The sequence below is a fragment of the Diabrotica undecimpunctata genome, chromosome 8 (assembly GCF_040954645.1).
Source record: "Diabrotica undecimpunctata isolate CICGRU chromosome 8, icDiaUnde3, whole genome shotgun sequence".
Taxonomy (NCBI): Eukaryota; Metazoa; Arthropoda; class Insecta; order Coleoptera; family Chrysomelidae; genus Diabrotica; species Diabrotica undecimpunctata.
The window spans coordinates 76,922,160-76,938,413 of NC_092810.1; the positions used below are offsets into that span (position 1 = coordinate 76,922,160).

Consider the following 16,254-nt stretch of genomic DNA (forward strand, 5'->3'; position numbering starts at 1 on the left):
ACACACACACCAAACACACACACACACACACCAAACACACACACACACACACCAAACACACACACACACACACCAAACACACACACACACACACCAAACACACACACACACACACCAAACACACACACACACACACCAAACACACACACACACACACCAAACACACACACACACACCAAACACACACACACACACCAAACACACACACACACACACCAAACACACACACACACACCAAACACACACACACACCAAACACACACACACACCAAACACACACACACACCAAACACACACACACACCAAACACACACACACACACACCAAACACACACACACACACACCAAACACACACACACACACACCAAACACACACACACACACACCAAACACACACACACACACACACCAAACACACACACACACACACCAAACACACACCAAACACACACAAAACACACACACACACACCAAACACACACACACACACCAAACACACACACACACACCAAACACACACACACACACCAAACACACACACACACACCAAACACACACACACACACCAAACACACACACACACCAAACACACACACACACCAAACACACACACACACCAAACACACACACACACAAAACACACACACACACACCAAACACACACACACACACCAAACACACACACACACACACCAAACACACACACACACACACCAAACACACACACACACACACCAAACACACACACACACACACCAAACACACACACACACACACACCAAACACACACACACACACACACCAAACACACACACACACACACCAAACACACACAAAACACACACACACACACCAAACACACACACACACACCAAACACACACACACACACCAAACACACACACACACACCAAACACACACACACACACCAAACACACACACACACACCAAACACACACACACACACCAAACACACACACACACCAAACACACACACACACAAAACACACACACACACACCAAACACACACACACACACCAAACACACACACACACACCAAACACACACACACACACCAAACACACACACACACACACCAAACACACACACACACACACCAAACACACACACACACACACCAAACACACACACACACACACCAAACACACACACACACACACACCAAACACACACACACACACACCAAACACACACACACACACACACCAAACACACACACACACACACCAAACACACACACACACACACCAAACACACACACACACACACCAAACACACACACCAAACACACACACCAAACACACACACCAAACACACACACCAAACACACACACCAAACACACACACCAAACACACACACCAAACACACACACCAAACACACACACCAAACACACACACACACACACCAAACACACACACACACACACCAAACACACACACACACACACCAAACACACACACACACACACCAAACACACACACACACACACCAAACACACACACACACACCAAACACACACCAAACACACACACACACACACCAAACACACACACACACACACCAAACACACACACACACACACACCAAACACACACACACACACACACCAAACACACACACACACACCAAACACACACACCAAACACACACACCAAACACACACACCAAACACACACACCAAACACACACACCAAACACACACACCAAACACACACACCAAACACACACACCAAACACACACACCAAACACACACACCAAACACACACACCAAACACACACACCAAACACACACACCAAACACACACACCAAACACACACACCAAACACACACACCAAACACACACACCAAACACACACACCAAACACACACACCAAACACACACACCAAACACACACACCAAACACACACACCAAACACACACACCAAACACACACACCAAACACACACACCAAACACACACACCAAACACACACACCAAACACACACACCAAACACACACACACACACACACACACACACACACACACACACACACACACACACACACACACACACACACACACACACACACACACACACACACACACACACACACACACACACACACACACACACACACACACACACACACACACACACACACACACACACACACACACACACACACACACACACACACACACACACACACACACACACACACACACACACACACACACACACACACACACACACACACACACACACACACACACACACACACACACACACACACACACACACACACACACACACACACACACACACACACACACACACACACACACACACACACACACACACACACACACACACACACACACACCAAACACACACACACACACACCAAACACACACACACACACACCAAACACACACACACACACACCAAACACACACACACACACACACACACACACACACACACACACACACACACACACACACACACACACACACACACACACACACACACACACACACACACACACACACACACACACACCAAACACACACACACACACACCAAACACACACACACACACACACACCAAACACACACACACACACACCAAACACACACACACACACACACCAAACACACACACACACACACCAAACACACACACACACACACCAAACACACACACACACACACCAAACACACACACATACACACACCAAACACACACACACACACACCAAACACACACACACACACACCAAACACACACACACACACACACACCAAACACACACACACACACACACACCAAACACACACACACACACACCAAACACACACACACACACACACACCAAACACACACACACACACACCAAACACACACACACACACCAAACACACACACACACACCAAACACACACACACACACACACCAAACACGTAAATATTTTATGGCCATTTTGCAGTTTTAGTAATGTGCTAGACTTAATGTTTCATCAACAATCAGGCTTAGTTTGAACTTAATCAGCTACTATAAATGTGTATAGTAGATAATAAGATAAATATAGATAAACTTTACCCATATAATATTCTTGTTTTAGTTGTACTCTTAGGTGTATCTCTCTGTGTTGCAACAGGAGCAAGTCAGTGGATTCTTGACCCAGAAACTAGAATAGTGTCATTGTCACAATCGTTAACCAACCACCCATTTTTCATTCTCTCTACAGTGGTTTTAAGTAAGTATTATTCAATGATTAAAATGATAGTTTAGAAAATTTGTAGGTTAAGTGATATCTGGGTATATCACTTAGCCTACTTAAAATTTTTGTTAAACCATTGAAAATTTTAAAACGTTGTGAGGGGCTAAGTAGTATATATGTGCATATGCAAATGTAGCTTTTGTGAATTGTTTTGATAAAGACCAAATCAGACCAAAGTCTGAAATGCAGAGACTTCTAAGTCACTGCAATGCAAGTTCTAGTAAGACGCCTTTCTAATAAGAAGTCCTAGTTTCTTGCTCGAAATTATTTTAGTCAGATACTAACAATTTAAGCAACTTATACTCATTATTGTTAACTTTAGATAACCACAAACCTACCAATAAAGGCAATTCATCGTCAACAATATAAGTTTCATTATATATGAGTTATATAATATCTACTCTACTTCAAAATAAGTCTTTTTTTCTCTTCTTTTTCAAAAAATTCAGCGTCTATTAGGTATACTATTACGTTTACATTGTTATCATTTTAAGATCTACCGTTCTGTCGTTTTAAGTTGGTAGTAATGAATTCACAACCAATTCTTTTGTTTCTGATAAGAATATTTATAACCTAAATTTTATATTATGTCATATTTTGAAGAACAAAAATCTAGTTCAAATCAACTATTCCTAAACCCTCTCAACCAATGAGAAGACCCTCATCTCAATTTACAAAATGTACAAATTGTGGCCGCATTGGTCATCTAAATACTGAATGCCGCTCTTCACGTTTCGTACAGCCAAACCAAACTTTTTCTAGGCCACACCAAAGGTTACCAAAACCAATATAATAATGGACCTAACAACTATCAAAACAATCAGAACCCTAATAGGAATCAATATTCCTCCAACAATCCACATTTCAACCAACAGAGACCTTCCTTTTCATCTCAAAATCAAAATCGTCCATCTGTTATTGAAAGAAACCCAAACTTCCAAAGGGCACATGTTTTAAACGAATACCCTGATGAAATGACGACTAACTATTATACAGACGATTACTATACAGATAATTATTATAATACCGATAACTATGAAAACTATGAAACAGATTATTATACAGAAAATAATCCACAAACTGATAACTTTTACGAAACCAATAACACACTCGACACAGGAAATTATCAGTATTTTCTTTCACTTCAGAATCAAAATCATCCTCCCAATCATACGAACCACTCAACGGATATTACGAATATCCAAGAACAAATCCAAGCACTCAGTTTGGACAACTTTCATCTGGATCTTAATTTTCTCGAACAGACATTCCTGTAACCCCATTTCATACAATAAGTTCCAAAAATTTATATTACATTAAGGATGCTATACTTTTTCCATCGTCAATTTGCCAAGCGTCGGCTTTTGAGATTCTTTGATGCCAATGCCGATCATTGGCGTGGAAATTAAGAAAAGGGATCAGTTATCAAACGCATATTTCAAGAAAAATCATATAATTTTTATTAATTTTTACATAATTATATTCAGGAAAATTTCTCAATTTTTGGGCAGAAATTGTTTAAACAATTTTTTAAACAAATTCAAAATATCACCTTTTGTGCTCCAAAAAATATTTTTTAGGTTTTTGGGTGACTCTAAATAAGATCTATGTCATTTTTCTCAAAAGTTAATAGTTTTGGAGATATAGGCGATTTAAAATCCGAAAAATGCGATACCTAATATGCATTTTCGAGGCTTGAAAAATATGTAAATGAGTATTTTTGAGATTCAAGAGTATCTAAACTAAAGTATCAACATTGATTTTGGTGAGAAATCGGAGCAATATTTTCCGTAGCAGAAAAAGGTGATCTTTTGAATTTGAATTGTTTCCGGCAAAAATGTCCGGCACCCTTCAACCTTCGATTTGTTTAAACGGGACATTTTTGAATAGGACTCTTCAAAGGACAGAATCAGTTTTTTTTTTCAAATGGGAGCGGGCTCACAACATCGAATAAATAACAAATTAATTCTTTCAAATTAAAGCTTGTTAATTTTAGTGATTTATAAGAATATTGGACTTATTATTTAGTTTTTACATAAACCATAATATTTTTTTACAATTATCTGTAAATAATGGCTCATTCTGTCAGAAAATCACATCGCATCGCATCTTTAGACAGCCAATTGTAGATTTAGGATCGAGATTACAAATAATACTGAAAAACTAAAATTGCGAATTTTGTCATGAAATTTGGTATGTGCGGTTACAATAAGTGGAACAACTTTTCCAAATAAGTTTTTCCGATTTCTCTAACGCGAAGCAAAATATCGAAAATTTACCCTGTTTGTGGATTCGCAGTAAGCCGCGTTTAAAATTTAAATTTCAGATGACTATCTTAAAAAAATGTGCACTATCAACATGTATGACTGTGCAAAATGTCAAATCTGTATGTATTTTAGTAGCTGATATATAGAGGTGTCTTCATCTTAAATGCGACACACTGTATAATAATGAATACTAGTGTTCAAGATGCATCGCGATAGCTGTAAAGAAATTAATTAGAAGGACTGAAAAGAATCGTCAGAGTCTTCTGAAGTCGAATCGTTCCCAGGTTGGATAACTATTGGTGCTATTGCCGGTAAAACAGGATATTCGTTTTCTATTTTTACAACATGAGCTTCGCAATTTTTCCACACATCGCTATTAATGCCACTAATTATTTCTCGAATATTCTCAATGGCCATTGTGCTTAATGTTGGTGACTGATTATATTTTCGCAATCGTTTTTTTACGGTACCCCAAACCATTTCAATTGGATTAAAAATGCAATAGTATGAGGGTAAACGCAAAAGAGTATGGCCGTGCCTGCTGCAAATGGTGTCAATAACGTATTCGTTTTTAAAATTCCGACTTTTGATCATTCTAATTAATTCTTTCTTTACTGGAATCTTTTTAGGAACAGTGATGTTTTTAAGTTGCATAAATTTTAAAATTTCGTCCTTTTTCGTGTTATTATTAGGTATTTTATTTAATATGCGGGAATGATCCGACGCATTATCCATAACAATCACTGAATTCGGCGGAATATATAATTATATTCAGGGAAATCTCTTAATTTTTCACGAATCAGTTCTAAAGTAGGCACTCTATTTTCTTTGTAAAAATTGTAAACTGTTCCCTGAATAACGTCTTTTGCAGCAGTGTCAATCCTACCCAATTTTTTATTTGGTCGCTTTCGTTTTAAGGAATGATCTGTAACTGTGCCTAATTTAATAATTGTATATATCGTCTTATACCCGATTTTTTTAATACATGAATTCTCGAAACAATTGCATTATCAATTGTAAACTGTTCGCTGAATAACGTCTTTTGCAGCAGTGTCAATCCTACCCAATTTTTTATTTGGTCGCTTTCGTTTTAAGGAATGATCTGTAACTGTGCCTAATTTAATAATTGTATATATCGTCTTATACCCGATTTTTTTAATACATGAATTCTCGAAACAATTGCATTATCAGCCATCCCAATATTTTCTTTTTTCAAACACTCATACATATTTAAAACTATTCTTTGGGATTGTACGTGCAAATCTTTATTTTTTAATTCGGAGCTGTCATTAACATAATTGTCATTATTTATTGATAACACAGAAGTTGATGCATCTTAAAAAATGCCATCCTAGAAAAATATAATATTACTTATAACTTATATTACTTATACCTTATAATAAGCCTCCGCCTCTACAAAAGGAAATATTTTAGGGTGTCACATAGCCAGACAACCAGGTGTTCATTAGAATTTACGGCTTTGCGCCTTCGCTGTTGCCATAATGCATGAGTTTAAAATTAGTGAATATAACCTTAATACCATTATTAATATATCTGCAATTTTTCATGTTTCCAGGTAAGGTATAAAATCAATGAAATTTGGAAAAAAATAATACAATTCTTGAAACCGTTTTTGAGAACTTGGATTCTTAAAAGTTGTCTGATTTCTTAAAAGTCGATCATTATATCTATAAAAGTATTACCGCTAAATTCACCAACAGGGCAACGTCGAACGTTCAAATTCTCTCCAGACTACAATGTTGCCAATATTCGAAAATTACTTAGAATATAAGTAATATATACAAAGTTCACGGTTGCTTTAATTCATTAGTGAAGAGTCCATGGAAATATTAGTACCTAGTTAATTAATTTATATATATATTTTTTGAGAATATGTTCATATTATTTTTTAAGAGTGTCGTTCGTTGACTAGCAATTGAATAATAACGAATAGAGAATAGAGAATATTTTTTAAATATAACCTTAAATATAACAATGGTTAAAACTAGCCTACTTTATGGAGCTGAGACATGGAGAATAACCGAAAAATATAAGAAAAAGGTCGAAGCCACGGAAATGGATGCCATCAGAAGATCGATGAGAATATCAAGAGCCGACAGAATACGGAATGAAGTGATAAAACAACAAATGGGTATAGAGGGCACTATAGTTGAGGATATTGAGAGAAAACAGCTCATATGGTATGGGCATGTGAGCCGAATGGGGGACGAAAGATTGCCTAAAAAAACGATGATGTGGCAACCCTCAGAGAAGAGGAAACGAGGAAGACCACCACAGAGCTGGAACCTGGGAGTTAGGAAAGCGATTAGCGCTCGAAATCTGGACGAAAACCTAACTCAAGACAGAATACAGTGGCGTTTGGGAGTCGGACAACGTCGTAAGACGTTATAAAAAACCGAATATATATATATATATATATATATATATATATATATATATATATATATAACCTTAGGAATTTTAGGAAATATGTCATGACAACCTTGATTTGAAAGGCGGTCTCTTTGATACCAGAATGAGACATGTTTATGTTGGAAAATTATTAGTGGATGTACTATACCAACACTTTTAAACTTTTAATCGACACAGGTGCTGGAATCACTGTTATCAAAGAAAACACAGCACAGCATCATATAGATTTCCCGAAAACGTTACTATTCAAGGTATAACCGATCAAAAATTGTTAATATCAGAATTTGCCCTGATTCCCTTCACTAACGATAATCCTCACAAAGTCTTTATTTTCAATTTAGACATTGATTTCGATGGCATAATAGACCTAGACTTTCTAGATCATTATGAATGCGTAATAGATCTCTAATCCCGACAGTTGTATACAAATTTTAAAACTCTCACCCTTCACAAAGTAGGACACGAAACAAACACACCTCCCAAATACAAATCACTGACACACCCTACAGAAACAAGACAAAACGAACCTAAAATAAAAATTAAATCAGATTCTAACAGGAATCAAATTTAAAATACCAGAACCCTATGAATGAAAAATACACTATCGTAAAAAACCGAGATCAAGACAAAAATCTTGAAAGACCGGAGAGAAAACGAATAAAAGGGAAAAACAGAATTACCATTGACAGCCGGACCGAACAAATATGCAGACTAAAATGCAACTTATTAAATACACATGCCATATTATCAGCTCAAGAAATAGAAAAAGTTAGATTACATCATGCATTAGTCCATGTAGACGAAAATGGAGAATTCTTAACTTCCGTCCTAATTGCTAATGCTATACCGAAGACAATCGAATTTTCAGACATTTCATTCGCAACTTTCAAAAATTCGGAGACAATCCTATCCTACAACGGAAATGATTTTGAAGAACCCGTAGTAGATAGAACACGAATAATTAAAGAACAACTTAGAATTGATCATCTAAATTGCGAAGAACAAGAACTAATTCTAGATATATGTACTGAATATGCAGATATATTTTATGTCGAAGGCGACAAACTGACCTTCAAAAACGAAATCAAGCACAAAATCGAAACAAACAACTCTAAACCTATTTTCACTAAATCCTATAGATATCCTCAAATACATAAAGAAGATACGCAAATTAATAAAATGTTAAAAGGAATAATCCAGAAAAGCGTCTCGCCCTTGTCGAGTCCAGTCTGGGTCGTACCGAAGAAATTAGATGCGTCAGGAAAACAAAAATGGCGAGTTGTTATTGATTATCGAAAGCTTAACAAACTCATAGTACAAGACCGTTATCCTCTACCACAACTATCGGAACTATTGGACCAACTAGGAAGATGCCAATACTTCACAACACTAGATTTAGCGTCTGGCTTTCACCAGATTGAAATCGAGCCACAAGACATCCAGAAAACGGCCTTTTCCGTAGAAAATGAACATTACGAATTTGTCCGTATGCCATTCGGACTAATGAATGCTGTATCTACTTTCCAAAGAGTAATGGACAACATCCTCTGAGGAATACGAAACGAAAGATGCTTAGTGTATATGGATGACAAAATTATCTACTCACCCACTATTCATGATCACATGTCACGACTAACAGAAGTTTTTAAAAGGTTACGAAAAGCAAATTTGAAAATACAGCCAGTTAAGTGCGAATTTTTAAGAAAAGAAGTCGCATATTTGGGCCACCTTGTAACAGAAAATGGTGCAAAACCAAATCCAGCTAAAATATTGTTTTGTATTTATTTATACAAAGTATTATTTCTGCTTTCTGGTGGTTGGTACTGATAAATAACTGATAAACTGAATAAAAACTGAATTTATTTGTACATTGCTTACACTATGTTCAACTGTGTTATAAGATCGTTACATTATTCGACATGATCCTTTTTATAATGCTATTGTCATGCGCGCTGTCATCAGCTGACAAGCGACGAGAACTTATTTGCCCTACATTTGTGTATTCTGCAACAAATATCTTGCATCAAAAACTTCCCGGAACCAAAGAACACCACAGAAATAAAATCATTCTTAGGCTTACCCGGTTACTAAAGAAGATTTATTCCAAATTTTGCCAACATTTCTAAACCACTTACGAAACTTTCTCAGAAAGACGTACCTTTTATTTTTAATTCTGACTGCAAAGAAGCTTTTAACGAACTCAAAAATATTTTAACATCAGATCCAATACTTATATATCCGAATTTTGAGGAACCATTTTTACTAACAACTGACGCTAGTGCATTCGCGATTGGAGCCGTTATATCGCAAGGCCCTATTGGAAAATATTTACCCATAGCTTATGCTTCCAGAACATTATGCGGTGCCGAAACAAAATATTCGACTATAGAGAGATAATTATTAGCTATCGTATGGGCAGTCAAACATTTTAGACCGTATCTTTTTGGCCGAAAATTCAGCCTTATTACCGATCATCGACCCCTTACATGGCTTTTCTCGATAAAAATCCCGGAAGCCGATTAGCGCGTTTACGCCTAAAACTCGAAGAATACAGTTATAAAATAGAACATCATACAGGAAAAATAAACAGAAATGCAGATGCCCACTCAAGAATAAAGATTAACCATTTCAAAGATTGTGCAAACTTTCAATCAAAAATCTCATTACATGCATCGAATGAACATGACACGGAAACTCAAGAAAACGAAGACGACGATGAAGAAAATATAGAAAAAATGTCCGAAGAACTTGACAAGTTTATCGAACTGTAGTCAATAATCGACATCAAACTAACATTTTCTAGTGTTAACCATCCACAATCTAATGGATCTGTAGAAAGATTTCATGCCACACTCTCAGAAATGATTAGAGCAAACGAAGCCGAGAACCCAAACGATCATCCCTTCACTATACTTCCTTATGCAATAATATGATATAACAACACAAAAAATAAGACCCACGGTTTTACACTATATGAACTTATATTTGGGCACACTGCATGCCGACCACCAGAAACTCTATACAATCAAAAAACACTAATGAGTAAATATTGTACTCTTTTTATTATTAATATAATTTATTATCTAAGCTTCTACACTTATAACACTTATAAGTTTATTTAAAGTCTTTATTTGTACAATATAACTAATTTATCTTACGTTAATAATTATATAATTTATCTACGTGCGTTACATTTTAAAAACTCGACGCGATGTTCAAAATTTAATTGTTCTTCAAGAACTTTCGTGTTTATATATAAAGCACCGTTAAACTAGAATCTCGTCGAAGGATGTCGACCTGACCTTTGGCGAAAATACTGGAAGGTCACGCCATACTGGTTTTATTCGGCCTAAGGAGACCCGTCGATCTTCTTACTAGAAAATACTCAAATTAATAAGGATATTAGTAATAAATATGTTTACAGTTTTGAGTCATATGATGCGTCATTATCTATCGTAACATTGCCCCCCTCTTAAAAGATGGTCCCTCCTGGAACCTTGTCGGGACTGGAACTGGAACGGTATGCTGGTATTGGCAACTGGACCCTCTTTTACAACTTCCAGTTGTATAAAAATGACAAGGGACGGTTTTCTCTCCGCACCAGTAACTATGCGGATTGCAACAGACTAATACCTGGACTTCGGTGTCTTTAAAGATCTCCTCCACCATACTTCGGATAACCCTCCAATCTAATTGGCGGCACTCTAACTTTGGCATGGCTAAATTTTGCACGTCGGACTCTAGTACGTGCTCTCTCAATTGAAGTCAGGCTTCCCATACATCTCGGTAGGTAGGTTGGGTAAAGTGGTTCATCTTGGAGTTTCAAGGCTTTATCGGGAGCTGGCACTTGGCATTGAAGTTCTGCAACTCGACAGAACTTCCTTCGAAATACGGATGCCAACCCTGGTGCGTCTTTGATACTGGCCGGGATGGTAAGGGCCAGTTTCAAAGTTTCTTTGTTTCTTCAGTGGTAACAACATGTCTTGCTTTACTGGTACCTTCATAGGCACCCATGAATTCCTCAAACGTGAGGTCAGACACATCTTGGACTTGGTTTACTTCCACTTCTTCATCTACGTCGTGGTCACCTTCGAAAGACGCCAGCCGGTTATGGTGTACTATCATCGGCTTTCCCCTCGGAATCTTGCTTATTCGGTAGATGACATCGTTGATCTTCTCCATAATGAGGTATGGACCTTCCCAAAACTGCTGCAATTTGGGAGAACCTTTTCGCTTTTCGGCTTGTGTATCGTACCGTTTCTTCATTCGGTCGCTAGCGATCTGAAGATGGGAACGGACCAACTCGTGTACATCGTCCATTCTTCTCCGTAATTCAATCACATAATCTTCACCTGCTACATCTTCTCCAGGTCGACACCCAAACTCTAAATCACAAAGTAGTCGCATCTCGCGTCCGAATAGGACTCTGGCTGGTGTCTGGCCTGGTAATTCGTTAACAGCAGATCTGTAGGCCATTGTGAAGAACGGAAGATATTGGTCCTAGTCTCGCTGATGATCGGACACCATCTTTGTCAAATACTTGCCAACTGTCCTATTCATCCGTTCTACCATACCATCCGATTGCGGATGATATGCTGTAGTTCTTGTTTTCTTCATGCCTAGTCTATCACATATTCCTTGGAATAGATCGCTTTCGAAGTTCCTGCATTGGTCACTATGGATCTCCAAAGGCACTCCAAATCGGCTGATATATTCTTGAATCAACTTATCTACAACGGTGGCGGCCCTCTGGTCTGGAAGTGCGTAAATCTTGACCCACTTAGTGAAGTAATCCATTACTACCAACATGTACAACAACTACAGAACCTCGTCGTTCCGTCATTCTTCTTAACCAGGATCACCGGAGAAACCCATGGGCTCGTAGAAGGTTCTATCACCCCGTCTTTCTTCATTTCCTGAACAATCGTTTCAGCTTCCTCTCTTTTCGCCTGTGGTAATCGTCGAGCTGTTTGACGAATTGGCTTAGCATTACCAGTATCAATTTTATGCTTAACAACGGTTGTTCTTCCCGTCTTTCCTCCTTTCGGCTCGAAAATATCTCGATACTCCCGAAGAAATTCCCTTAATTTCCTTTTCTCCATCTGATTTAGAGACTGTCCCGCAACTGCAACCATTTGGTCGAATTTGTCGTTGGAATTATCAGATGTTGTCGCCTGACGGATTATGGATATCACAGGTACACAAGTTCCTACTTTTGTCTCTTTCTTGATGGTCACTGGGTAGTCATTGACATTGATAAGTCTCACAGGAATTTCTTTAGCCGAAGTCACCAATTCCTTTCCAATTATGATTCCACGGCCAACCTCGTCGTCATGGTTCCAAGGCTCCACCATAACAGGTGTCCCTTCGTCCACAATTCCCTGTAGCCGCGCTACTATGATCGTTTCGCTTCTCGCAGGCAGGACTGTATCTTCTTTAATGGCTGCTTGCACAGTGTTGTCATCATGTGGATGAAGAAATACCTCCTCGTTGCCAACTTTGATTACCTTATTCTTAACATCCAATTGGAATCCATGCATATTCATTACGTCCATTCCTAATATAACATCTTCTTCGATGTCAGCAACTATAACAGTATGGACTAACTTTTCTGCTCCAATTCCCAATTGTACCTGGATTTCTCCATGAATGTTGGCATTTTCACCTGTAGCGGTCCGAAGTCGCAACCTCGTTGGTAACAGTTTTTTACGGCTGTTTTTAACTGTCGGGCGTATAATGGTTCTGGTCGCTCCGGTATCCACCAACAACGTATACCTTTTACCATTTATTTCTCCATCTACATATACACTATCTTCACGACATTTCAAAGAAGCTATTAGTATGAGAGGGTCTTTGGAAAAGTTCCGGGTCGAAGCTGCCCCCTAAGGCCGACCCGTTCTAGTTTTCCTGATGGTGAGTTTCTTGATTTGCATCGTACCTAGGGTGCTTACATGAACTTCGTACGTGTCCTATTTCGCCACAATTCCAACATCTTATGGTCTTCGTTTTCTTGTATGTCATACTTTTCATCATATTAACGAGCTGGTCAAGTTTATCTTCATCTCCTTCCTCTTTTGCAGTCCTAACTTTGCTGTACCCGCCAGAGGCGTGCGTAACTGACTCGTATTTGAGGGCGGCAGATAAGACATCAACCAGCGTCTTGTGACGAGCTAATCGCAGTGTTCTCTGCATTTCATGATCACGAAGACCATCAATAAATGTTTGAACGGCCAATTTTTCCATCATGTCTTCGGGAGCTGTTGGATAAGCATATCGTACTAATCTGGCAATATCTACCTCATATTCTTGAACAGCCTCATCTTTCTTTTGGCTTCGATTTTTAAGCTGCGACTGATATACATGCTCCAAATGTTCGTGGCCATATCGCATATTTAACCTCTTCTTAAGTTGTTCGAAATCATCCGTCTCCTCTACGGCTATGGTCTGAAGCACAACTAAGGCATCTCCTCGAAGAGCAATAGTCAGGTTTACAGCCTTTTCTTTTTCAGACCATCCATTCGCTCTTGCGGCTGATTCGAACTGTTTCATGTAGTTGTTCCATGATGATTTTCCGTCGAAAGTTGGGACTTTAACATGAACAAAACCTCCACTTCCTTCAAATTTCGGCCGTATTTCCAACTTACATTTCGTCTCGTCTTTTTTTGTCTCTACTGTATTTGGATTGTATCCTCTCTCTGCCGTCCCTGTTTCCTCCATCTTCCTTTCCATATCTTTTCTTCGAAGGCCAACATATCGGCAGCAACTCGGTTTTTTAACGAAGACATTCTATCGTCGAGGGCAGACATCTCAGAAGTGACTTTAGAGATTTCCAAAGAGATGTTAGCAGAGACTTTGCTTTCCAGAGAAGAAATCTCGTTAGAAACTTTGTCTTCCAAAGAAGCGATGTCGCCGGAAACTTTGTTCTCTAATGATGCGATGTCACCAGAAACTTTGGCCACATCACCAGAAACTTTGGCCACATCAGAAGAAACTTTCGAAATCGACGAGATAACAGTAGCATGTTTGTCTTTAAATATATAAGTTTCTGGATCTAAACCATCTTGCTCCAAAGCGTTCTTTAGTCGTTGGACTAACTCAGCCTTTTTTCCGGTAGAAGCTAATTCTCTATCCTCGAGATGTCTTCTTAAATTCGTCACTGTGAGCTCAGAAATCGTAGTCATTCTCACAATTTATTTACTATTCCACTTTTGACACCACTGTTGTTTTTATTATTGATCTAATTTATTGTTTTTTATATATTATCTAAGGTGTTACACTTATAACACGCCATACTGGTTTTATTCAGCCTAGGAAGATCCGTCGATCTTCTTACTAGAAAATACTCGAATGAATAAGGATATTAGTAATAAATATGTTTACAGTTTTGAGTCATATGATGCGTCATTATCTATCGTAACAATATATTCGGGACCTGAATAATCGCATGGAATATTTTTACAAAGTAGCCAGAGCAAAAACAGAAAGACAGAAAGAAAAGGCGAAAGTAAGATTTGACGAGAATATTTCCGAACGAAGACCTGATTTTAAAATTGGTGACAAAGTTTACGTAAAAAGAATCCCAAATTAAATCAAAATCGGATAATTTTTTTAATGGACCTTTCGAAATTCAAGAAGTATTTACAAATTCCGCAATTATCCTTAATTCCAAAACTAACCAAACCTCTTAAAGTAAATTTTGACAGACTAAAACCTTATTTTGAATAATTTTCCTTTACAGATTCTATGGACTCCTTTCTATCGTCCAATCCCAAAATCTCCTCACTCCCATTAATAACACAATTGGAATATTTTTTCATGAAAAAGGAACTATACGAATATCTAACGACAAATGGACTTTACTTGTTTACAAAGAATTATTCCCTATCAAAACTACAATATCCAACAATGACAGAATTTTGGAAAACCTATTAGAAAAATTTATTAACGTGGATACACCGAGAAAACTTGCCTTTCAAACCGAAGTTCAGACACATGTTAGTCTACTAAAACAAATCTCAAACTCCGTTAACTTAAAATATATAGAAATAACCTCTGACACAGTACCTTATAATAAACGCTTAAAACGCGGTTTAGTAAATGGTATTGGAACAATCTAGAAATCTATTACTGGAAATTTAGACGCCTCTGACGGCGAATACTTTAATAAATGTATAAGTAGGATAAATTCCGATGAAACTCAAATTGAAAATCTCTTAAAAAATCAAATATCTGTTACCACTTCAGTTATAAGAACTTTCA

At 37.9% G+C, this 16,254-nt stretch overlaps 1 protein-coding gene across 2 annotated transcripts in view; it reads left to right on the forward strand.

Moving 5' to 3' along the window:
* LOC140447708 (nuclear envelope phosphatase-regulatory subunit 1-like) overlaps positions 1 to 16,254 on the forward strand; it is a 108,893-nt gene that overhangs the window by 88,099 nt on the left and 4,540 nt on the right. For both annotated transcript variants that reach the window (XM_072540513.1, XM_072540514.1), the window contains exon 3: positions 3,137 to 3,271. In XM_072540513.1, the coding sequence (XP_072396614.1) occupies positions 3,137 to 3,271 (135 nt within the window). The remainder of the gene's footprint in view (positions 1 to 3,136; positions 3,272 to 16,254) is intronic.